Here is a 24,840-nt window from a genome sequence, read left to right as displayed (position 1 = left end):
GACTTCTGTTTAGTTTCATCATTTTTCTTTTCTGCATTTGTACATAGCTCAATGTCTAATCTATACATACTGCATACTGACGGATAAGTAATAAGACGAGTCAGTAATAAAATACATTTCCATTTTCTCCTATGTATCATATAAAAAGATTAAAAGAATATTTAAACTGCTGGGATTTCTATTTACAGCTTTCCAGAATAAAAAAAATACAACTTTAGTACCTGAAATTTACAGGCAAACGTGCAATTCTTAAAATGTTTCCTACATCTTGAGAACAAGGGGGCAAACTTTAGGATTCGTCACTGCTGGGGTCCTCGGCGGCTCTGCCAGGCTGAAGGTCTCTACCGCCCCCTACTGGCCACCGGCGGGGACCTCCTGCAACAGAAATGAACTCAATTCAGATAAGTCATCCGGTGCACCTTTGATCCACCACATGCAGGGTGAAACAGCTTGTGATGAGCTTTGGAATACTGCAAACGCATGCATCAGATACTGTTTAAAACAGTTTGCACGATGTGTGAGCCGCTGGTGGGCAAATAGCTTCACAAAAAGCTACACAAATCCAGAAAAGTCCCAAACCGTTTTAAAACAATCCAGCAACTCGGAGTGGTCATATTGTTTGCGTCATGCAGATAATGAACATTTCGCCGGTGTCTCATGCATCAAACGCCACCTGGACCACACTAACCTTCGTCTGGTCCTCCAGACGGCTCTTTCAGGCTAAAGAGGGAACTATAATTCGTCTATCATAATTACAGAGAATGAGAAGGAAAAGGAATGTGATTTGCTGGTACAGAATTTACCACTACAGAAAGATAAAATGCTGGTTTGACCTTAAAAGGACAAATGTTGCGTGAGCCTACCTCCAAATTCCCCCGGGCTTTCTTCAGTACTCCGTGGGTTACATACACTAGAGAGAGGGGGGAAAATAAACCTCACACCTCATTTTTTTGTTTGGCTTGTCCCGGATAAGCATCAAAGAAGAGAATCTTACACTGGTCAATAATCATTTTTTCCATTCCTTCTTTGAGCTGGTTGGTGGTGCGCAGGCGTTTGACAGCTCCACACAGCATCCTCTCCTGCTGGGACAGCCTGCTCTTCAGTCTGGCTACCTCGTTTTTCATCAGCTCATCCTGTTGAGCAGGATAAAAAGATTAACATTTTCTGGAGATAATTAAATGGATTCAGTTGATCGGGCGCTGTGTGTTTCTGCTGGTCGTGCCTGCTGGTTGCTGCTGCCGTCTCCCGCTGTGTTAGCAGCCGGCAGAGAGACCCTCCACACCAGTTTGAGCAGCCGGCCGGCCTCTTCCAGCACATGCTGCATATTGTTCATGCTGCCAGTCAGACTCCTCAGGCGCTGCTCTTCCAACATCTGCTGAAACAAAACGTTTAACCTTCCCCTTGTCTGTCGTTACGAATAGAAAGCAAACGGATCATGATGAGAGGAACCTTGTTGTCAGAGCTGGAGTGTCTGAAAATCTGCACACACTCCTGCAGCTGTGCGATCAGGCTGCGCGAAAGCTTCCGGCCGTCTGAGATCTGTTTGCGGAGGGCGCTGTAGTCCTCGATCAGACCCAAAATGTGACGCCCGTTGCGATTGGCCCATATCCGATGGCCTGGCACAAGACGGGAGGGGGCCCCGGACAGGCTGTCCCCAGAGCTGCTGCCCCGTGAACTGCCGTCCAGCTCCAAATGACCACGGTATCTCTCGTCTGGAAAGAAAGCAAATCCAGATGTGGTGGCTCAGTGAGTTAAACCAGTCTCCCCTGCAGAGGAGCATTAGCTGGTGAATTGAAATCCTGTTTTTCTTACCCTGAAGGCCACCGCTGCACTTGTTGTGACTATGAAACGAGTGGTGGAGCGCGTCGTTGCCTTCGCGGCCCGGTGACCTGCCACCTTCGTCTAAGACAGAAACAAAACCCCACACTATTGAAACCCTGTTTCTAGGACGCGTGTGTGCTGGGTGATCCCCGTGTACCTGGAGAGGACAGCAGGTAGTTGATGTTGATGGTTTCAGAGCGGTGGGCACCTTTGAGCAGCTGCTCCTCCAGTTTTTCTCGCAGGGCCGTGTTGGTCTGGATGCTCTTTTCCAGCTGCAGCCTCAGGTGTCGGATCTCCGAAAGCAGCTCGCTGAGATCCCAGGAGCCGGAGGGAGCAGGATCCTGGGGAGCCTCGCTGGGTCCTGCGAACAATGACGTAGAGGTAAATGACAGGTTAACAGCAAGAACGGGGAGATTAGGACGCTACAGAATAAGGTAACTTCAGTACCATGGCATCTATGAACGTCAGTTTTCATCTTTTCAAACACCTGCAGCTCCAACCGAAGAGAATTCAGAAGATGTTGAGAGTCCGATAGCTGCTGCCTCAGGGCGTTTACCTCGCTCTGTAACCTGGAAACACACACACACACACACACACACGTTTTAAAAATGTGGATGCAAACAGACTAATAGAAAACAAAACCACCCGGACCGACCGAAGAGGAGCAGGAAAGGGAGGGGAGAGATGTGATGGTGAGTTAGATGCCAGGTTTTGGGTGTCAGCCTCACTCAACTGTCCGTAGAGTCAAGGGCAAGAGGTCACATGGCATCATTATCATATGTATGTGTGCATGTTGTCATTGGAGGGTCTACAAATGGTCCACTCATGTTTCTGGGAGGTACCGGTCGGATGGAACAATGGTAATTGTTGTGACTCTTTAGAGTTGTCATTAGTAGCCGAGTGTAGTGTTATGTTACATGGGAGCGTGTGCGTGTGTGTGTGTGTGTGTGTGTGTGTGTGTGTGTGTGTGTGTGTACACGTGCGTGTGCGTACCTGTGCAGCTCCTCCTTGCTGTATTGCAGTGTTTCCTGCAGCTGGGACGTTTCTTGGCTGCTCTGCTCCAGCCTCTCCTGCAGTCGGGTGTTTTCTTGCCTCAGAGCTTCACACTCTTTCCTGCTCTGCTCCAGCTTGGCGGTCCTTCTGGCCACAGTCTCTCTCAGTCTCTCGTTCTCTTTCTGCTTGTCTGGAGAGAATTCAAAGAATGTGTGTTAATGTTAATGGTTAGAGCCTTGAATGGAGTTGAATCAAATCATTTGTGACTGATTCTCCGAGTGTGGTCTACCTTTTGACCCCATGCTGAGCTGCTCCTTCAGTGCTTGGTTTTGTCCCCAGAGAATTCGAATCTCATTGGCCAGCTGGCCTCGCTCCTCACCGTGAATGAAGATGTTTGTGGCTGCTCAACATACACACACACAAAAAATCCTCCCAATCAACAAATAATAAAGCAACCGCCTGCTCATCAAATCAAGAACAAAAGCCAATTTCTCGTCTACCTGAGTCCCTCTCCACCTCGGCCAGCTTCTTCTCCAGCTGCTCCCTAAGACGATCGTTTGTGCAGATGCTCTCCTCCAAGCGCAGGCGCAAAGCTCGAATCTCCTGTAGATGTTCTCCCAGCATGTCTGATGGGCAGGCATACCCAAAACATTGGATCAAAAAGACCCCAGTTTCCATCCAATTCACGTGCATCCTAACTACAGTATTTGTGTCACAGATACAGTCTAGAAATGTAAATATATCTAAATCCTTTGGAATTTACCTGAGTTCAAGTGACGGTCTGCAGGATGATCCTGTGGGCTGACTTCTCTATCTAGTTTTCGTATGTATGTCTGAGAACTCGACCCCTCCTTTCCATCGTCTTGTTGCTGGCGGGAGGAGGTCTGGGCCATAATTGAGCGATGCAGATCCAGTTCACTGCGTAGGGAGGAGTTGAGCTCCTCGCTGCTCCTCAGCTGCTCCTGCAGGCGTCCATTCTCCCTCTGCAGGCCCTGCAGTCTGCTGCTGGTACCGGAGACGCCTTCTTCTGGAACTCCTCCTCCAGGACGAGCGGCTGCAGTTTTCCAATCAGGGAGCTGTTTTTGGTCTAATCATACGTAGCACAAAGAAACAGATTGACATTAATGCAGGAATGTGAAACCAATTATGATTAGGATCATCTTATTGATCTCCAACAGCAACTACAGAATGCACGGCAACATTTCAATAACAGTAAAAGCCACCAAACAAACACATAAACCACTGCAAATGTTTAAAATGTCGCTTCTTGCTGTCATATTTCCCCAGGGGAAAGACTATTTGAAACAGAACTGGATAGGGCCAATGAATAATGCAACTTAAAGTGGAGGTGGATTGAAAGTGGACACCTCCTCTGCCATTGGATGGCATGTTCTGTTCTCCGCGATGCTTCACTGCAGTAGAATAGACATGAGTGGAAAGGAAGTGTTGCTGAAGGAAGTGTGGAGCTTAAAGTCTCACGTAACCTTATTGACACACAGCTGAGAAGATCAAAATATAATCCAGAATTAATATTCTAGCTAGAAATCTACAGCTTCTTGTGCTTACTTTGTGTCCCACTGCTGCCATGAGTTGTTGGGCTGCTGTAGGAGGACGATGTCCTGTCTGAGTGGCACAGATCTGAGTGTGAGCTGTGCTGACTGTGTGGACTTTGGTCTCTTAATTGGCTCTCCAGATTTTGGATGATGCAGTTCTTCTCCTGCAGCTCTTGCGCTAACCTGAGTAGGAGGAGAAAAAGAAATCAATACGGCTCCTCTTGGTAGATCTGAGAGTTAAACTTGGCCTTTAAGATTATCTGGACGGGCACTGCACAGCAAAACTCAGGCAAAGGCAACTGTAGAGGAGCAGCCCCAAACTCAAGCCCAGCTCACAGCAAAGGATCATGCGCCCTGTCTGGATCACAGCAACTCACAGGTCCAGCTGCTCCCTGGTGCATTCAGCCAGGGTGAGGTTCTGCTGGACGAGGAGGCTGGTGTGCTGCTGCAGCACCTCCCTCTCGCCCTCTAACTCCATTCGTAGGTCATCTAACTCCTGCTGGATTCTACACGGGCTGTCAGGAGGATCTTTCATGCTCTCCTCACATGACAGCAGCGACTGTGATCCCGGCTGACGCTCCCCAAGACTGTCCACATTAATAATAACACTGATGAATGCGTTTCTCTTTCAGCTTTTGATGCTAACTCATCGGTAATATTAATACATGAAAAAAGATTTTACAAACAGTATGAACCTTAGAGAAAACTGCATTTTTCAAATCTGGGGGAAAAGAAATTACAAGATGTGCTAAATGTGCCCCGTGATTCCTCAGACAAACTGGTGACCCCATTATGTACCTCATAACCCCAACAGTCCTGATTGTTACAGAAAAAAATCAGGTCAACTGCAAAAGGCTTTTCGACACCAACAAAACATGCACTGCCTGAGGACATGAGGCAATTGGCTATTTGGAGGAGGGGAGGTCTTTAAAGAGGTCACCAGACAAACGTTATTACACAAAATTACATCAAGGGCCACTAACATCAGACCAACAAACAGTCATACCAAGGACATTTCTATGGTACCCTGATATAATATCCTACACGCCGCGCCCTCTGTAAATGGATCTCTGACGGCCAGAAACTTTCACGCAACCTTATAATAATATAAGTCCCTAAAGATGACAGACTTCTTCATTTTAGTTTACAAATAACAAAAACAATAAATAAGTTGACAGTAGCACAAAAGAATAATGCAGTTTTAAAATGTACCTTCTGGATAATTCCAGTGCTGCCACATCGCCATTATCAAGACAAGAATCTCCTAGCAGGCAGAGTTAAAGATGTTGTTAGTAACTTGTCTGTAAAGAACAGTCAGAAATGGCTATGACTAACATATGACATGTTAATGTACTGGCTCTGAGTGTAGCAGTGAGCTACCTCTGTCAAGCCTCCCCTCCAGCCTGTCCAGAAGGCCAAGGCTTTTGTCCAACTGCTCCTTGACCACCTCCCCCATGTAGCAGTCGACTTTATTAGCGTGCAGCAGCTCCTTGAAGGCCTTGTTAAGCTCCTCCAGCTGCTGACGCTGCAGGGCACCCAGCTTGCGACTCTCCTTGATCTGCTGGCGGAGTTGTGACAGCTCCCTGGCCTGAGACTGCACCAGAGAGTCCAGCCTGTCAGGAAGAGACAGTGAAATTGGGGAGAAGGAAGAGATAACAGTTAAAAGGTTACACAGGTTAAAAGATGAATAATCGGAGAGATTTCCGACCTTGCTGGTGATGTAGAGCCACTGCGGGTCTGCTGCAGCTGTTCGCTCAGTCTTCTGTTCTGTGCCCGCTCTCTTTCCAGTTCCATGCTCAGGTGGCTACTTTTGTCATTCATCACTGGCTTGTCCCCCTCCTTTTTAACCCCCTCCTGGCTCTCCTCTTCAGCCCTTCTCCCCTTTAGATCCCTGACACAGGAAGGATCGGAGGTGCGGAATTCCAAATCACTGGACAGAGAGTTCTGATGCAGGAGACTTTGCATTTGGAGGATGACTTTAGCCTGGTTTTCCAGCTGGGCCTTCAGTTCTCTGACTTGTCCTTGAAGCTGAAGAGGATCTTCAGAAACACCGTACTTATTATAGACCTGAAGGCTTTTTTGACTGACCTGAAAATGACACAGGATGTTAAATTACAATGTTCAAATGACACAGTGCGGCTTGTCGCTGCTGTGCTAATGCTAATGATTAGATGTGAATGCTGACTACAGAAGCACTCAGCCCGTTAGCTGATAATGATACATGCATTTCTTACTCATAAAAATACCTGAAATCCCAAACAATTGGTCAAGCAATATAAAGTTTAATACCTTGGCTGAGCTAAGAGCTGGGGAACTAGGGTACGGGGTGCTGGATGATGAGTCCAGGTTTTCAGTGGAGGAGAATGTGGCCTGCTCATGTTTCAGTAGAGTGGGCAGGCTAGAGGCACTGCAGCTCGGTTTCAAACCGGCCTCGAAATCTATCAACGCAACAGACGGACAACGTCAGCACAGGAACAAGAAACACTGCATGTTGGAAAAGATGTTAGGAACACCAGATGAAAAGTAAAGTCAGACGCAGCTGCACTGTGAAATAAGAGAAGGAGTAACAGAAAAGGGTTAATGAGTACACCCCTAAATGCCAGAGTGAAAGCATGCAAAATTTTGGAAAGAGTGCAGAACGATCTCTAACCGAAACCAATCGACAGGGTGATGTTATGACACTGAGAGAAGTCACATCTCAAGATGAGAGACGGTGATACAGTTGCCTTTACTCACTCCCCATGCAGATAACTGATCCACAGTTATAATTAGTGTCCACTCAACAGACAGACATGCAAAGTCTGCCTCAAAAACATCTACCTGTGCTACTGCACTCTTCCCTATCTTGCTCACTCTTGCCACTGGTTTCGTAACCCAGATCTTGCAAATCCACCTGCACGCCTTTATCATCCTGTCTCAGAGCTGGAAGCAATATGCTTGGTTAAAGACACACACGCATCTCTTTTTGAAGTTTATAAACACAAAAGTAGAAAGAATATATTTTAAAAATCAGGATAATTCAAACAAAATTCAATCCCTAAATTACAAGACAAAGCAAGCTTCAGTACCTTTTTGTGCATTTTCAGGGATGGTTGTGTTGGTGAGGGCAGTGGCCAGTCTCTCCTCCAGGCTCTTACATGCCTTCTTCTTCTCCCTCAATGCCTTATGGAGAGTCTCCAGTTCAGATTTAACACTTGGTGGCAATCCCTTCACCTCTGGTACAGTTCTGTTCTCCAAGTGATCCTCTTTACGACATTTCTGTTCTTGTAAGGAAGCCTGAAGTTCTGAAATTCTTTGACTTTTATCACCAAAGACCTTATAGAGGTGGCAGAGGTTGTTATGGAGCTCAATGTGTCCCTTTGTTTCACACAAATCAGAAAATTGTGTGGCCTCTCCAAGGTCATTGCTGTCCTGCAAGGCTCTCTGAAGATTGTCTAGATTCACCTGTAGGTCAGAGCTCATCTGAGATGTTTTGCCAGATGACAGTGAACTAATATCTGTGCAGTGTTCTGCCAGAGAAGCAACAGCAGACTCTATAGCACTAAGGCATTTTACCACAGCTTCTGTCATCTTAGGATTTAAACTTATGTAATCAGAAGCTCCCAATTCCAACTGATTTTTGCTTTCCCCATGTGCTTTAAGTGATTCTGTAGCTATCTGCCTCAAACTTTTAATATTGTGTTCACCAGTGTTATAATGACAATGCTGTGTGGCAGCATCTTTAACTCTAGGCTTGTCCTGGTTTCCAGTAAGAGGCCTGCACTGCTCCCACAGCACATTCTGCTGGCGGCCAGTATAGTGGTTTATGTCCAAATTCCCCGTTGTTCCAAAATTGTGTGCCACATGTTGTTCTTGGCTGTCTAGACTACAAGCAGTCAGGTAAGCAATGGTGGATTCTGCAGCTTGTAAGGCTTCCATGTATTGGTGATTGAGCTGGTCCTTTTCCTGGAGCTGCGACTGAAGCTCTTCCCAGTCAGCAAGCTGCTCACTTAGCTTGTTGATTAGCACCTCTTTCTCCTGACATTCCTGGTGGAGAAGCTCCAGTTCAGTCAAGGGGTAGGTGTGATCCAGTGTCACGCTGGCATCAGAGCCCTTGTCTGACCCAACTGGACTGCAGCTACGATGTGAATATCTAAGAGTGGAAGAAGGGGAAGTGCTGTACTGTGATGACATGGCGCCATCAGCGTCCGTGTGGAGTTGCTGGTCAGACACACAAGCGTCATCAGAAAGAGGGTTTGAAAGTGGATCAGGTTTTAGAATGTCGGAGCTCATCGTTTGCCTGCTACTGCTGGCTTCCCCTCTTAGCCTCAAGGGAACAGGAAGTCGAGATTTGAGACCGGCCTACAATTGAAATACATGACAATTATATTAATACACTTACAATACAATAAAGTAGTAATTTGCTGCTTTTTATAAAGAGTTTCACCATAACAAAAAACACAACATAGTACCCTGTGCTTTGCAACATGCTGCTTTGCACTTCTTCGGTGTGACAAGTTTTTAATTTGCAGATTCACCATCCCATCAGTGCTGCTGACAACCGGTGCTGAGCTCCCATCCGACACTGAAGACCCACTCTGAGAGTCAGACTGAAGGGTTTCCAGACTCCTCCTTAACTCAGCCTGTCCATCACTGCTGTCCCCTGATGCATCTGCACTCTCTTTCTCTTTACACTCAGCTGATTTTTGTTCCTTCAGGAGACCACGAAGCTCTGCATTTTCTCTTCTAAGTCTGAGCAGTGTCTCTCTGCAAGGAAAAATTAGATTAGCATCTTTGTAGGCAACTTTCATAGCTGTAGTAAAAATATCTGGATGGAAACATCACTGAGCCAGCACCCACCTTAGGTGTGAAACAGATGTTGCCCCACAGTCTGTCAGCAGAGATTCAAGGGCCAATACATCAGCAGTGATGTCCTTTACTTTTTTCTCTTCAGTGTACAGGGTGTCACTGGCTGAATGAGCATCCTCTCTACTCTGTCTAAGATCTTCATCTGTCCCCACGTCAAACTGCTTTTCAATCGTTATCGAAAAAGGGATATTTTAGAAGCTACACAAATTCCAGAATGTCATTATTGTCCTTTAATGAATAAATATCAATATCATACCTCTCCAGTTCTGATGTCTGTCTGACATTCTTTGTCAATAACAGAATAGTGAAGCCCTTTGTTGTGCATCTTCTGGGCTGTCTTGAGCTGCTAGAGTAATGGGATGGGAGGCGAGTATGACACACATGGCTCCATAAAATAAATTTTAATGAGGGAACAAAATCCATAAAACAGTGCACAGAAGCAGCAGAATGGTATGAAGTGTCTAATGTGGCATGGCATAGACGATATATCATGGACACAGAGATAAAAGAGAGGGACTGATTAGGAAAATTGAAGAAAGAAAAGAGGGAACATTCAGCAACAGGTAGGAAACACACTTGTTGGAGATGAATCAAACAAAGCACAAAGCAAATTCCCAACAGTATAGACACAAAAAAGGTTAAAATGTGGGATCAAAGGTCAGAAAGGAGCTAAGAAAGGTGAATGTTAGACAATGATTCTAACATGACTCATTAGGCATTCAGAAAATATGGACAAACTACAAACAATAGCTTAAAGAATAGCCATCTATGTAATAGGGTTGGAATAGGTAAAGTTTGAGCTTAAAATCAGGTAGAGATGCAGTCATCCCTGGGCTCTAACCTGTTTCCATGGGCTACTGCTCATATTTTTGGTGCCGGTCTTGTGAGCAACATCATCAGATTTGTCCACCAGTGACAGTTGGTTCTGTAGCTCATTGTTCAAAGTCTGTAGATTGCTTACACAGTCCTGCAGCTCTAGCACCTATGACACCAACAGAAATATATATGTACCGGTACACTGTTAACCTTTTGAGTCTGTAGACATTCAGTATTAAGAGTTTTCAGTTTTTATGATGTGACATCTAATGAAAATTCTACCATTTGTATTGTATTACTCACCTTGTGTCTAAGCTCTTGTGCAGAAAGTTCAGACAAGCTTTCATCATGCTCCTCTCCCACACAGATACTCATGTAGGAAGTCTGATCTCCAATGAAACTCAATGTGTCACCTACAAAATATTCAACATTTACCCACAAAAAAAAATTGCATCAATCTTGTATTAAAAAGCTCGTGTCATTTTTTTTACCACTATCTTTCGCCCCTCCCACTCCTCCTCCACGGTTCTGTATGGCTCCTAAGCGAGCTTGTAAGGAGGCATTCCAGCGCTGTGCGTCTTCCAGCTGATGTTTCATGCTCTCTAGTTCTTTAGGATCAATTGCATCTACACCTGAAAATATAAAGAGGGTATCATGTGAAGAAATTGTCTTTAGATGTTTTTGCTTCATCAGATAAAATACTGTGACATTATCTGAAGAGAAAGTCCACCTAGAGAATCTTCTTTATAAATATTACTCTTGTAATGCATTCAAAGGATTGTGACATATATCAAATACTGATTTAGACACATTTAAGGTGAAAAATAAGTGATGTACTCATCAATAACTTTAAAATATATCAGAACCAAATGCAAACCAAGCATGTGTAAAATGATTTTTACCTGCCTTCTACATCCCATTTTAATACAAATATAGTACATATTAATATTTCCAAAATTTAACAGTATATATTATTATTAGCAAGTATATTAAGAAAGGAAATTCTATAAAATATAACATAGCAGTATAAAATGCTAAAAAAAAATTAAGATAAGAAAAGGTTTCCTTGATTGTTGTTTTTGTATATTTGATCAGTGCTCAAAAGATTAGGGAGACAATTTATTCTCTTGTCTGCAGTGCATTGGTTTCAATGGAGCTTGCAAGCTTTCATGTACTATATATAAATAATATATCATATATGTATATATAAATATATCTCATAATTATATGACCAAATCAAAATATAGAAATTAAATCAGTGTTGACTGCTGGGGCTGCACACGTCTTTGTTTCAATATGAAAGCAAGCCTATTACTCACAGCTGACCTATTTTGTACACCTGACTCTAGACAGAGCAGGGGGATGAGTCTGCATCTACAGGCAAAGAGTCACGTGTGCCATGCAGACATACACAGAGTGACATGACTGCCTGTGCATAGAAACAAGACTGTGTAATGATGTTAAACATTCACAGTGATCATAGTCTCTGTATCAGTGTTAGTTGATTGGATGGGTCACTATTGTCAAAACTGAAAGCAGTCTTAAAAAAATGGATCAAAGGATGCACAATGACAAAAATGGTTGAAAAGACAAAAAGTCAGGGGATGATGAGGACAGACAACTTGATTCTATCAAAGAACAATGAAATGTGTTAACAGCACTGTCAAAGATGTGTGTTAAACGTGAAAGACAGAATGAATAGCAGACTTTATTAGAGACAAAAGCAAACAGAGCAGATTGGTGGGAGTCATTACATTGAAGAAGACACAAATCAAACAGGCAGAAAATCTACAGGACAAAACAACATATGAGGTGATGACAAACCAAAAGAGCAAACCAAAAGAATAAAGACAAAGAAGTGCAAGCTGAACAAAGAGATGAATGAGATGTGAAGGTTCATATAATAGCAGGAAATATAACAACCTGACAGCAAACCCATAGTTGTTTGTGTGCAATTTCCCAGACAGCTATTTATATTTATGATAATAATTCTAATAACCATTAGGAGATCTTTTTTTTTCGTTTGCTTTTGTGAATCTTTTTAGCTTTGTTTTATTCCTTTACAGTGATCCCTCGCTATATCGCGTTTCATCTTTCACGGCTTCGCTGCTTCACGGATTTTTTTTGCGAGTCGTTCATTGCAGTTCTCAAATATAATCGAAGGTGGCATATCCGTTTATAAAAATCTTCTTGCTCAGAAAAAGAAAGAGCGCCAACAACTACCCATAACAATGTTCTTCTCTCGGAGAAAGACTCCTGCGCCTTCAGTAGAAACAGACGCTCCAGCGGAGCGGAGTCAGGACGAAGAGGCACAGCTGGGACTGAAATACGCGAGTGACAATGTTTCCAACCTTGTATTACTAGATTAAAATTATTGTTTTAAACAAATTTTGGGCTTTAAAACAGGTTTTGATTTTTGGTTTCATTCTATAGTTCAGTATTGCATTGTAAAATAATAAAAAAAAAAATAAAGCTGACTACTTCACGGATTTCACTTTTCGCGTGTTATTTTTGGAACGCAACTCCCGCGATAAACGAGGGATCACTGTAATTCTGTTTGTCATTGACCACCTAGTTTATTCGCACTGCACCTTCTCTAAGCTTGGCTCTCTGAATCTCACTCTTCAAATCGTCCCTTAGCTCCTTATTATTTCTGATGCTCTCCTCTAACTGTTCCCTGAGGAGTTGCACCGATGTCAGCTCCAGCTGCAGAGCATGGAGACGCTGTGTACTGCAAAAAAACAAATGTAGATTCAGAGTGAAGTTTGATGCAATAAGTACACCATTTTGGTTACAGTATTAGTATTATTACCTGTCCTGTTCCTTCACAGTCCTGACAAGGCTGGAGTAGAGCTGTTGTTCAGCTCTAAGGGCTTTATATAAAGCATCATGCTCCTGCTGCAATGCTTCAGATTTGGGTAAAACCTTAGAAGATAAAGAAGTCTTGTCAAAACAAGAGTATATCATTACACTGAGGAGAAATGAGGAAAGATTACTTCTTGCTGGCTGTCTCCTCCAATCATAGTAGTCTCTCTCTGAGGAAGACTTGGGAGGGATCCCTCTATGCCAGAACCAGTCATTGGATCCTGGCTCTGATCTACCCCACTGCCTCCTCTCTGACTGAAGCGTTGATGAAGAGTCTGCACAGAAGTGTAAATATAATATAAAAACTTAAATGACCTCTGCTAAAAAGATATTGGTGCATTTCTGATTTAAGATGCCATTATGTGCAGTTGTGTGACCAGTAGAAAGATTACATTGATAATGTCATCCTTGGTATTTAGAGTGGCCGTTAGAGACTCAATATTAGCAGCCTGGGCTTCATTACGACCCTCCATTTCAGACAGTAATGACTGTAGCTCCGCCAGCGAAATCTGTGTACCCAGAAAAAAAACAAAAACAGGTGATTATGCAATATCATTACTGATGTCCAGAAAAAGGAAAAGAAAATACTTTTTCATGATTATGGGTCAAGTAAAGCACTTTAGATTAACTGACTTTCAGTTCACTCTCCCTCTGAAGTGCTTTATTTAGTGCTTCAGTTTTCTGTGAAAGCTCTTTCTTCAAGAGGATGACTGTATTCTGGGGCACGTGTAGATTCTCCATATTGTCATCACTGATCCTCTTTGACAGTTCAGCTTCAATGCAAATAAAAGGGGATCACAGATGAGACCACAATGGACTGTGATTAAAAAGGACCCACTGTAGAGAAGTAAAGATTCAAATGACCTTACCATCCCGTTCATCCAAATGCTCCTGCATGATCTGGATTGTATGTTTGAGTTCCAAAACATGATCAGGGTCCTTCTGCATATCTGCTAAGAACTGCTCTCTGTCTTGACCACGATGCAGGAGTTTCTACAAAAAGTTAAATAAAGATTGCAGTATTCTTTTAAACCAGCGTTTTTTCCAAAACGGTGCCAATTAAAGCATTGCATCCCTGAAGAACTCACATTGATGATACCGTCCTTCTCAGCAAGTAAGGCTCTGAGTTCTGCGATCTCTAAATAACCCTCTTGGGCTGTTGTGGAGTTGTGCCTCTCAGCAGCAGTGAGCTGTTGCTGCCTGTTTGACAGCTGTTTTCGCAGTTCCTGTATCTCTTGTGTGCGGTCAGATAGCAGCCGGTTGTAATGCTCTGCTGATTCCTGAGGAAATCAAAGAATTCACTGCTACTGAACTGCACTTTTGAAACAGCAATAAAAGGTTATTTTAATTCTTACATTTGAATGTCAATTAACATTTTAATGCCAGAATAAATTACATTTATTCTGGCCTCATTTGCATGCCATTTTATCTGCATTGCTATGATGCTTTTACTGGCACATTTGCACCACTTATAGTAGACACATTAACTAGGTTTCCCTTAGGTAATCTTATTTGAAATCAGTGAAAATGTGATTAAATGCCGACCTTGAGCAGCTGGTCCTTACTGCTGATTGTAGCCAGCAGTCCTTCCACCGCACTCTCATTGTCAGCTACCAGCCTTTCTCTGGCTTTCACAGCCTCAGCCAACATCGCCTCTGTGAACTTTAATCTTTGGCCCATCTGTTCAATGAGGTCACGTGCATGTGTCTGTGACTGGTTCAACACCGACTCTGCCATTTCCTACACACAAAAGTTAGACCATCAATCACATCAGAGGAATATGTATATGTATATTCTTAATGTGTTACAATAAAAAAAAAAAAATATATATATAATATAATAAATTCATTATATAAAATACAATGTAGAGATTGACTTAAACCGACCTCCATGTCCTTTGTCTTTCCTTCCAAGGAGAGCTGCAGCTGGCTGATGATGGAGTCTTTCTCCCTCAGTGATCTGTTCAAATTATCTTCCACATCTTGCTTGGCTCTCTGCAAGTTCTTCAGCGTGTTTGCAAGATGCTGCAGCTCCACATCCTTCTCTTTGATAACACTATCAAAACTCTGTAAGGATTAAAGTGATTTAATTCCTTAAAAGCTCAAAACTAACTTTAAAAAGGTTTAATAATCACCCAGCATACGAGGCTAACGCTACTTACATTGATGGTTTCCTCATTATGGGAGATCAAGTTATTTAGCCTTTCAAGGTCTCTTTCCCTCTCTCTAAGTGACAACTGCAACTGGTGTATCACATTATCCTTCTCCTCAATGGCAGCAAACTTCTCATCCAGTGCTTGCTGTGAGAGTGTACAGAGGAGTGTCAGAAATCAATAATCGGAGGTGGCCTTTGGGAAAAAGATTTACTCACCTCCAGAGCTTTTTCCTTATCTTTTAGCCTTTGCCGCATCTTGGAAAGTACATTATCGTTTCCGACTGGGCTTCTGCTTTCAAAGTCTCTGACCATGTTCATGTAATCCTAACGACAAAGGACATTATAGAAAAACAAATGTGCTATATTTAATAGAGTTTTTTTTTCTCCTAAATGGGAAAAATGCATACATTGAATATATAATTTATATTCTGCCATATTATTAATGTTTTAATGTGTCACCTGTAGTTGTTGCTCTTTATCAGAGAGAGTGGATGTAAGCCTGTGAATGGTCACTTCATGAGCCTGAAGTTTTCGTTTGGTGTGCTCCAGAGTCTCCTGGTACTGCTGCTGCAGAGCAGACTCCCTCTCCCCAATCTCATCACTCATCTTTTTGAGCTGATTGTTTAGATCCTGGAGCAGGAAAGTCACACAGAATCAATGTTTAAATGCCACACACCATCACTCTCTTCTAATCTCTCTCTAGTTGTCATACATTCAAGGCCTTGTCTCCTTTCTTCTTCTGCTGTTGAAGGTCCTCCATTTCCACTTCTAGCTGGTCTTTGGCTTGTTGCAAATCAGCCAGTTCTTGTTCTCTCCTGTGAAGGGCACGTTGGAGCTTTTGGGCTTCGAACACTTTTGCATTGTGTTCTCCCTGGAGTTTGGCTAGTTCTGTTTGCTTCTCCATTAATAGATTTTGGTGCTCTTCTACTCCCTAGAAAAACAATGTAAAATGCTAGCAATAAGCATTTGGACTTCTTTTATGCTTCTTTTTAGATCCAAGTTTTGCCTTGCCTGGTACTTCTGTAGCTGGGCTTTATGAGCTGCCTCTCTGGCCTTGGCCAAAGCGTCGTCTCTGTCTTCGATCTCATGAAACAACTCTGCAATCTGTGCAGGTAGGACACATCAAATCCCAGTTTGATATGATATAAAAATTGCATCAAACAAAACTTTGAGAGCAAACAGAATTTTTAAAGAGCTAAAGTTAACAGTTGGTCAATATAGAGATCTAAATTTGCCAAAGTTTAAATACTCACCTCTTTTTCCTTTTCTTTCAGGACTTGAGTAAGCCCCTGAATGGTTTTGTCTCGCTTCAGGGCATTTTTCTTTTCTGAATTGAGCTCAGTCTCCTTTTCCTCCAGCTTCACCAACAAGTCCTGTTGATGTAAAGAAATTACATTTTTAAAAGAATTGTTTGGACCGGATCAACTTAAAATCACACCTTTAAGCCATCTTCAAAATACCTTGTTTTGATTCTGTGTCTCCTCCAACGTTTTAGTCAGGGTCTCACTTGTGCTTTTTGTCTCCGCAAGTTGCTCAGTCAGCAGCTTATTATGAACTTCCAATTGGTTAACCCCAGGCTGCATTCCACACAAATTCAGAGAGAACACAGAATAATTGGGAAAATGCTTTAATATCACTAACAGAGGGAAGTAACCTGTTGTCTGTGACATGTTATTTGAATATATAAACTAGCATTGCATAAAAGAACTACCTTTACGGTGGCAGGAGTGTATTGATCATCAAATTCCTCAGTAAGGTCATGCAGAGACCGCCAACCTGCCTCGCTGTGTTTGTACATGGATCGGTAGTTTGGGGGGATAGTATTTAAACTTTTCAAGATGGGGATATGGCTCCCTTTAAAGGAGGATATTTTCTGCTTGGAAATGCAGCGCAAGAGTTGAATCAGGTCAGAAATGATAGAGGGTTGACTTGAGGATCTATGTAGCAACACCTTTGCCTGCATCATCCCTTTTGTCTTATTAACAACACCATGTCTGTCAACAAACAGACTGGAGTCTCTGAATTGATGCCTGGGTGAAGGGTCTGGAGTCATATCCGAAGAAAAGTCTCTATTGAGGGACTGGAGAGAAGTTGAGCGGCTTCCAAATCCTGGTCTCGGCAGCATGCCCTTACGCTGAACCAGATCAAGGTATATGCTCTGTGGACGGTGACATGAGCCTCTGTGGCCTAAGCTCTTCACAGAGTGAGAGTGTCCTAGGAATGCAGCTTTACTGCTAATTTGGTCCAGGCTCACACATCTTTTCATTCGGCTTTTCCTGACCTGCTGTACTTCAGAGGTCCGTTGACAGTTTAGTCCGTCATCATCTAAACTGCCCATTACTGGAAATCTCATCGATGTCTTCCAGCTGTTGTTCTCCCCAATCTTTTTCAGGCTTGGGTTGTTTTTGCGGTAGGTGTGGACAATGCATTGGATGAGGTGGTCTTTCTCTGCCTGTAGCTTCTGGATCTGACTGTTGTGCTCATCTTGCAGCTGGCTGAGGTCAACATCATATTGGACCACCTTTTCCAACTGGAACACGCATTTCCCACAGAGAAATTCACCGCCGCCATCCCGAGTCACCTCCCACCCGAGCACATGAGACAAGATGACATGTAGCTTCCTCTTGGCTGAAGAGCTGAAGATCCAGCGGCACTGGCTTCCCACCGCACGTAAACCACAAATGCGACAAGGATCCCTCATGACACTCTAGATGTTTAGATTCCAGACTCACCTAAATAAATTCCAACAGTCTTCTCACTGGGACAGAGGCACACAGACTAGCACTAACCAATGGATAGCCATGTATTTCTCCTCCTGCATCAGTAATAGAATGACTGCGGAGCACTATAAGCCGTAAGCCGCTGCTAATCCCACTACCCGCCTCTGCTCCACTCTCCTCTAACACATCCAATCAAAAGCAAGTCCTGTTGGATTGCTGAAATGACCCGTTTCATGCAAAAAGCCAAATCGTCTCTAGAAAACTATAAATATCTGAAAAAGGGTATCAGTATGAAAAGAAGTATTAAAGACCATTAAAAATGCTTTTAGGGACTGGTGAATATGGAAACCAGTCTATGCTATGGGCTTGGAAATCCATCTAAAAAAGAACTTTTTGATATGAGGCAGTAGAAAATCATAACAATCATTTTGTCATACTTTCTAAGAGATTACACCCATTTGGAGATGGCAATCTAAATTCCGCCAGGTCCTAAAAAACCTCCCAGTCATACATTCAGTCATACACAGTTAGACTTAGTTATTCTTGTTTTTTTTGTAACCAATTGATTTAAAATAGCTTGTTTACAGAGCTGATAGACATCATCGGGCTTGTCCTATTTTCTAATTCCACAAGAAACACTAGATATGAATAGCTCTCAGTGGAACTGCCTCCAGACAGGTAATCCAGTTTTAACACCATGACCCAGACATCAAGTAGGAAGGAAGGAAACAAGACACCAGAGTCGAAGTAAAACTAATAATTAATAAAGAAAATTAAAATTGTTGATTAAAATGAAGTATAAATATAAAAACTAGATTTGATGGATATAATAAGCTAGATGTTTTTCTATTCATTTACTACACAGATTGCTAATAATCATCATCTCATAAAATCAACATTATCGTAAACCACAACAAACAGGAGCACTTGCACTGAAGGAGGGACCAAAATTAAAGGAGTTGCACAGAATGGAACAACCTGAAGCGGAAAAAAATCTGACGCTGGACTACATTTCCTGAGTCACCATAACAACACAGACAATCCCCTGGAGCTTGCAGTGTGTTTTCATGTAAACACATGAAAACACACACAGAAAAGACACTGGGTAATTAATCAGTCTAGTCGTAATATGATGTAGTTTACTAGGAGTCGGTGTTATTGAGCAAGATTTCTGTTTTTATCAACACCAGAAATTTAGCAATGAAGTCTAAGTCACCAACCTGATGGTTTGGTGTGGTCTGATCCTTCAATCTTTGGAGCTCCTCTCGCAGTTCCTGAGAAAGGTTCAAAGGGTCACTTGATGGTTTATCATAAACCAGGTAAGACATATACATAAAAATCATTCTATCTGAAGTTCAAACATGGTAATGCCTGTAATTCTGTTTAGGTTAGCTCTAATTACAGACAACAGTGTGTCTTATCAGCATTTGAAAATCCAACCTTAAGTTCCTGTTCTTTCTTGGTGATGAGCTCTGATGGCTGTGCTGTGTCAGCTGAGGCTGCGTCTGTGGCTTGGTTTGCATTTCTTTTCCTTTGATGAATCAAAACTTCCTGGTTCTTCACAGTGTTTTGGAGCTGCTCAATGATTCTGATAAAAGTAAACAACAAACACAATGTTAATGCTACGCTTCTACCATTACTACTTTAATCTCACGTATTAAACCTACTTTTCTTTTTCTTGCAGGGCAGCCTGCAGGTCTTCAGCTGGTGTGCTGGTGTTATCCTGTGGACTCATTGTTCGGAGCTGTCTCTCCAAACTAAAATTTTTAAGCTTTTCCTGTTCAGCAATGGCTGCCATCTTCTCAACTTCTCCCTCTGCTACCTGCAAACACTGAACATGGGACCAAAAGACCAAATTAGATGCATTAGTAATCATCCTGTGACGATTGCAACAGTTTCACTGTGCTGTTTGAAACAACTGAAGTTGTTTGATCGATTACCTGATGAATTTATTAAGAAATTATCAATAATAGTTGTAGATTTTGAAGGGACTTTGACAAGCCAAAGAGCTTTGAGCACCTGCAATGTTATATAACCTTGTATTACTACTGCCTATATATACTGCAGTATACTCCTGGTATTGGTTAATTTGTAGTTATTTTTGAGTTTAACAACCTCTATTAAAAAGGTAGAAAGGCTATCAGTGTCTTAATTCTCTAATTGGAAGCATTGTGTATAATCTGCTACCTCAATCAGCCATCCTTTAAGCAACCCTTGAATAAAAGAAATATACATGGACAAGACAAATGGAGACAGCTTTGATACTAGTTTCATGTGAATTTCTTATAATAATTTTAATTAAGAAAGGTCTAAATATGCATCTAGGAAAGGTCTACATACATAAGGTTTTCTGTTGTCAAGTAAATAAGAAAAATGAATTGAAACTTGGTAATTTGACATAAAAGAAACTTGGAAATGTTGAAGTAAATAAGAAAATGAACATGTGAAAATGTAACTCTAAAAGTGCGCTTCACCTGTTCTAGGTCGGCTATCTTCTTGTTGAATGCATCATTAAGTGCATCAATCTCTCTTTGAGCTTGCTCTCGAAAGCGCTGAGGTTCCCCAGATTCTCGGCCAGCCAGGCTATCCAATGCTTTCCTTTAAAAATGAAAATCACAGAAGAGATTAGAACAGAACTTCTAGAGAGCAATTTTGCTATTTTTGGTGACTGGACATCCACATCTAAGCACGACTCACGATGCAGACACAAGTAACTCCTGCTTTTCTGCAAGTTCTCTTTTCATAGACTCCAATTCCACTTTCAGCTCAATGTTCTAAAAAAAAAAAAAAGAAAAAAAAAAAAGACAGGTTTCAGCTCATTATAGCACACAAATGGTTGCAAGGCAGATGTAAGCACTTTGGAATCTCAGGACTTCCTTTGACTCACTTTTCATTTCGACAGAGCCAATGATGTGTTCTTAAAGAACATTCATGCGTGCTTACATCTGTCTTCCAACCATTAAAGGTAAAAAGAAATGTGTTATTTAGCTGAACAAAACTCAGCTGCTTTCACTGAAAGTAACACACTGATAAAGATAATAATGCCAAAATGCTTGAAAAACTTGTGAAGTGAATTAGGCAATGCCACACCGTTTTGAAGATGTCCTCTGTGGAATCATCACATTTTTGTTGCATCCGCTCCTCCATGAAGTAAATTCGGAGCTTGAGATTAAAGTTTTCTTTTTTCAGTGCTGTGATTTGCTGCAAGTGATCGAAACAGTCGTGTAAATAAACAGTAACAAAAACATTTCATATTGCAGATGCTTTCAAATCCAAAATGAACATAAGGAATTGTATTTTTAAAAGTTAAAATCAAATAAACGGGGCAATTAGGAGTGTTGTGGCCAGAGCAGGACTACAATTTCAGATGGTGGAGGACTGCATGGTTGTTACAATGAAGGGAGGCCTTGATGTGTGCGTGAATGTGAGTTTGTGTTAAGTGAACTGTGCATCATTGTGCTGCGGGCTGAGACCATCATACATCTGGTAATGGGGGGTTGGGTAGACTGTGGGAGGGAGGAGGCAGAAGTCTGCACCCTTTCAAAACCTCTGGTCACTTTGCCCGCCAGACACAAACAGAACAAACCAAAGACAAATATACACTCCAAACAATTTCTATGGAGCAGCATCCATGCCCTTCTAGCTATTTAATGCATCACTCACATTCTCATAGTCCTTCATGGTAAGGGCTTTGATTGGGGACATCTTGGCAGGAAAAGATGGAGCTGCAAAACAAGAGTTCTCAGTTGAATCACAGCTGCGCTATCACAGCACCTACACTTGAATCTGCATACAAAAAACCCCAAAAGCTGCAGGAAATCCTGTTTTCACCGTAGAGGCATCAGATGTGAAAAAGCTCCCGGGGAGCACCTCTGCTCCAGCCAGCTACAGGCAGTCCACAACTGATCATATAACACTTGCAGGCAACAACATATTTCCCAACACTGAAGGTTTGTCCACTGTGAGCAACTCACATTTGTTTCAGCAACTTGTTCAGTTACATTAAATTTTAAACATCATAAAATAACTTCAACTTAATTAAACATAGAGAAGGTGGTAGCTTTCACCCCATACATTAACTAGAACTATATTCATTGTAATATTAAATGTGTCTGAGGTATTTGAGGTATGATACTCAAATATTCTATCAGAAACCCATAGAATTATAACGTGTTCATGTAAATAGATTTCACACAACACATGAATACACAAGCTTTGATTAAAAATGCATTTATTTACAATATAACTATTCAAATGCAACAAAACTATAAATGTTTTGCCAGCTGGAAAAGCTAGGCAATAAATGAGAGACAAGATTAGCTCATTAACATCATCCAACTAATCCCTCATTACATCTTTGGAACGGCAACCGTGGGAGGTCACAGCAGTGGTTTGTTTTAATAATAATTAATCCCCAACGGGAGGAACACACACCGTACAAGAAAACAAACATAGGCTCTTACTGTACCTGTCATGCTGTCGGTGGAGTCTTCACCAGCATTGAAGGAGTCTGGTAGTCGGCAGCTAGAGACAGAATCAATTTTTTAGGAATCTATTTGGAGATTGGTTAATTACATGTCTGCCACAGTCCATGTAGACTTCTCAGTAAAAAAAAAAGGAGGAGAAAAAAGGGGGGGAATTTCAAAAAACAGAAACAAGAAGGCCATTTTCTGATTAAAAACACAAATCTACCCTATTTATGAATTACTCATGCTGGCTAGTCCCAATTAGAAGCAAGTAAGCTCTAAAAATAGCTGAAGAATGACTCTGCCTCGTTTACATCCACTCCGGTTGAAGCCTGTCCGAGAGAGAGAGAGAGAGAATAAAGACTAAGGGTGCGCGGAAAAGAAAGAGAGGAGACACGAAGGGAGAGGGAGAGGGAGAGAGAACATTTGCCAGTGGCAGCATAGCTCTCATGTTCAGAGACATGGCAAAGAGTGATTCCAGTTTACAGAGAAGGCTGTCTTGTTTTGGAGGGGAGACAAATGTATTCCTGTGACTCCGAGCAGCGAAACGTCACCCAGAGCAGGGACAGAGACGACCCTGACAGGCACAACATCAACCGCAGCTATTCAGGGAGAGCTCAAGGTCCCTAATGACACAAAAGGGGCAAAACTGGTACTTCCAGGTCACAAACGTACAAGTAATTCCTGCAATCATTTTCTTCCTATGTTGCATTAACTTATATACTTTAATGGTGCTTGCAGCATATTACATACAAAGATATGAATGAAGTATAATCATAAGGGGCAGAAGAAATTGGAACGCTCACAACAATGTGTTTACAACTGTTGCATCACTGGGGTTTCACATGCCAAGAAGAACCTTCCTGTGAAAGCAGAGAGGAAGCGCCCTTGAGCAAACACCACCATAATATGAACACCAAACAAGCCCAAGCATGAAAATGGCACCAAATGAAGCCCTCTCATTGAGAAGGGATGTAAACATATCGGTGTCGAAGCTGAATCTGCAGCAGGTCCAACATCTCTTCGTGGAAACAATGTTCCATACCATAAACACTGACTTCCTCTTTTCGTTTCTTTGAGCTGAAAACACGAGACTAAACCAATGCGGCAGTTCTGCAAAAACAAACTACCTGCAACTATAAATATGCGAATGGCAGAGGGACACATCAAGCAGCAAACATATCAGCTATCGTCTTGTATTTCAGAGGTACGCGCACCACCTGCACGATGTCGTCTAAAAAGGAGACACGCACGCACGCGCTCGAGACCGGGGATGCTGCGCTATAACTTCCAATGAATCTACACGGCAGCTAAATCAAGAAGCAGGGAATTCACCTACCGAAATTACAGCCTCCTCCAACGGGAGATGTGTGATGGTGAGCACACGGGGGGAAACAGCACACGTTAACGCCACATTTTGCACACAGAGAGCAGAAGTCGCTACTGTAAAGCTGGAGGGAAGAATTTCCGCTTTCTTCCACCCTCAATGACATTATCAACAGCTACCAATCGCAGCAATATCGCAGCAGCATCCAATGAGATGGAGATCATTCAGAAGAGTGATGTCCAGGGATAGTTTTAGGCTCAGTCGTTCTAAATATGGGTGCCAAACAGTTTCCTATTCACTTGCGGCTGTTTCTGGTTGAATTTTAATAGACTTTATACATTATGCTTTAGAAATCCTCATAAACTATGTAATCCCTCAAATTTAAAACTCAAGTTCTAAGATAAAGGCACATCTTCACAGTTACATGTATCCTCTCATGCATTTTCTTCCCAAAAACCTCTCTCAAGAAAACATTAAACATCCCATAGCTTATTTGTTGTGATCACCCAACTACACAGTGGCCTACAAACATGGCGTACAAGAAAACACAAATGTCCTGCCCTATTTCTTAAGACGTTGAACACAAATGCGCAGCTCTAGAAGTGCTTATTCGCGACAGTGTTAGTAATGGCTTTAACAAATTATATTATTGTCTGTGCTTTTGTTTCAATTAATAGTCGTACAGCCCACAGCCTGGTAGCTAGTTAAGGCTTAAATGTGTTAGCTGTACATGTATAGCAAAGCTAGCTGGCAATGTTAGCAAACTAGCTACAAATGCTAGGTTTACCTTCCGTTTATGTCAACAGGAAGCGTCATATCGTCCGCCACGACAGAATCCATGGTGACAGTTTAGTTAGTTCGAGTTCTTTGGAAGTTGTTCCACATTTCAAAGACAAAACGAAGCGTTAACTTCAAAAAGCGGGACGAATTTCAAAATAGACCTGACAACCGCCGTCACGATAGTGTAAACGTCACCATTGTGCACGTTGGAAAGATGTGATGCGTTCATGTTACATAGGAAATGTTCCAACCTTATATTACAAATGGTAGCCATGACAAAAAGATTTTTAGAAGACTCAAAGATATGTTTTCTAAAATTGTTTTTCAGTGGTCCATATTTTTCTTATTATAATAAATGAATAAAATTGAAGTGTTTACGCCTCCTAAGTATATAATATTCGAGGACTATAAATGCAGCACGGCATTGGGATGATGAGCGGATGAAACCATTGGCCAAAACAAATATTGAGGGCGGGACTAAGAGCAACATACATGTT

The 24,840-nt window shown here is 42.2% G+C and overlaps 1 protein-coding gene across 9 annotated transcripts; it reads right to left on the bottom strand.

The window, feature by feature from the left end:
- Positions 1–8: 8 nt before the first annotated feature.
- On the bottom strand, positions 9–24,555 carry cdk5rap2 (CDK5 regulatory subunit associated protein 2). Of its 9 annotated transcripts, none has more exons than XM_029837279.1 (52): positions 24,351–24,555; positions 22,239–22,294; positions 21,434–21,495; positions 20,861–20,971; positions 20,468–20,544; positions 20,245–20,368; positions 19,438–19,601; positions 19,211–19,358; positions 18,991–19,044; positions 16,511–16,627; positions 16,304–16,423; positions 16,062–16,154; positions 15,763–15,981; positions 15,510–15,680; positions 15,267–15,374; positions 15,058–15,195; positions 14,783–14,962; positions 14,442–14,636; positions 13,985–14,176; positions 13,766–13,889; positions 13,530–13,669; positions 13,289–13,405; positions 13,028–13,171; positions 12,844–12,956; positions 12,623–12,762; positions 10,523–10,663; positions 10,335–10,444; positions 10,057–10,197; positions 9,472–9,561; positions 9,207–9,376; positions 8,819–9,113; positions 7,436–8,708; positions 7,188–7,289; positions 6,657–6,805; positions 6,076–6,455; positions 5,748–5,980; positions 5,580–5,631; positions 4,745–4,954; positions 4,381–4,550; positions 3,578–3,901; positions 3,315–3,440; positions 3,104–3,214; positions 2,815–3,004; positions 2,269–2,390; positions 1,979–2,182; positions 1,813–1,902; positions 1,450–1,712; positions 1,223–1,372; positions 995–1,133; positions 864–910; positions 689–743; positions 9–375 (listed from the first exon to the last, which is right to left on the bottom strand). In XM_029837279.1, exons 1-52 carry the CDS (start codon positions 24,401–24,403, stop codon positions 290–292), a joined length of 8,583 nt encoding a protein of 2,860 aa, XP_029693139.1. In that variant the 5' UTR covers positions 24,404–24,555; the 3' UTR covers positions 9–289. The 9 variants fall into 9 exon arrangements, with proteins under 9 accessions (XP_029693139.1, XP_029693144.1, XP_029693140.1 ...); XM_029837284.1 differs by having other exon boundaries at positions 2,030–2,182; XM_029837280.1 differs by having other exon boundaries at positions 9,207–9,373.
- Positions 24,556–24,840: the final 285 nt, after the last annotated feature.

The sequence above is a fragment of the Takifugu rubripes genome, chromosome 6 (assembly GCF_901000725.2).
Source record: "Takifugu rubripes chromosome 6, fTakRub1.2, whole genome shotgun sequence".
NCBI classification, from domain to species: domain Eukaryota; kingdom Metazoa; phylum Chordata; class Actinopteri; order Tetraodontiformes; family Tetraodontidae; genus Takifugu; species Takifugu rubripes.
This window is presented reverse-complemented; position numbering and strand designations above follow the sequence as displayed.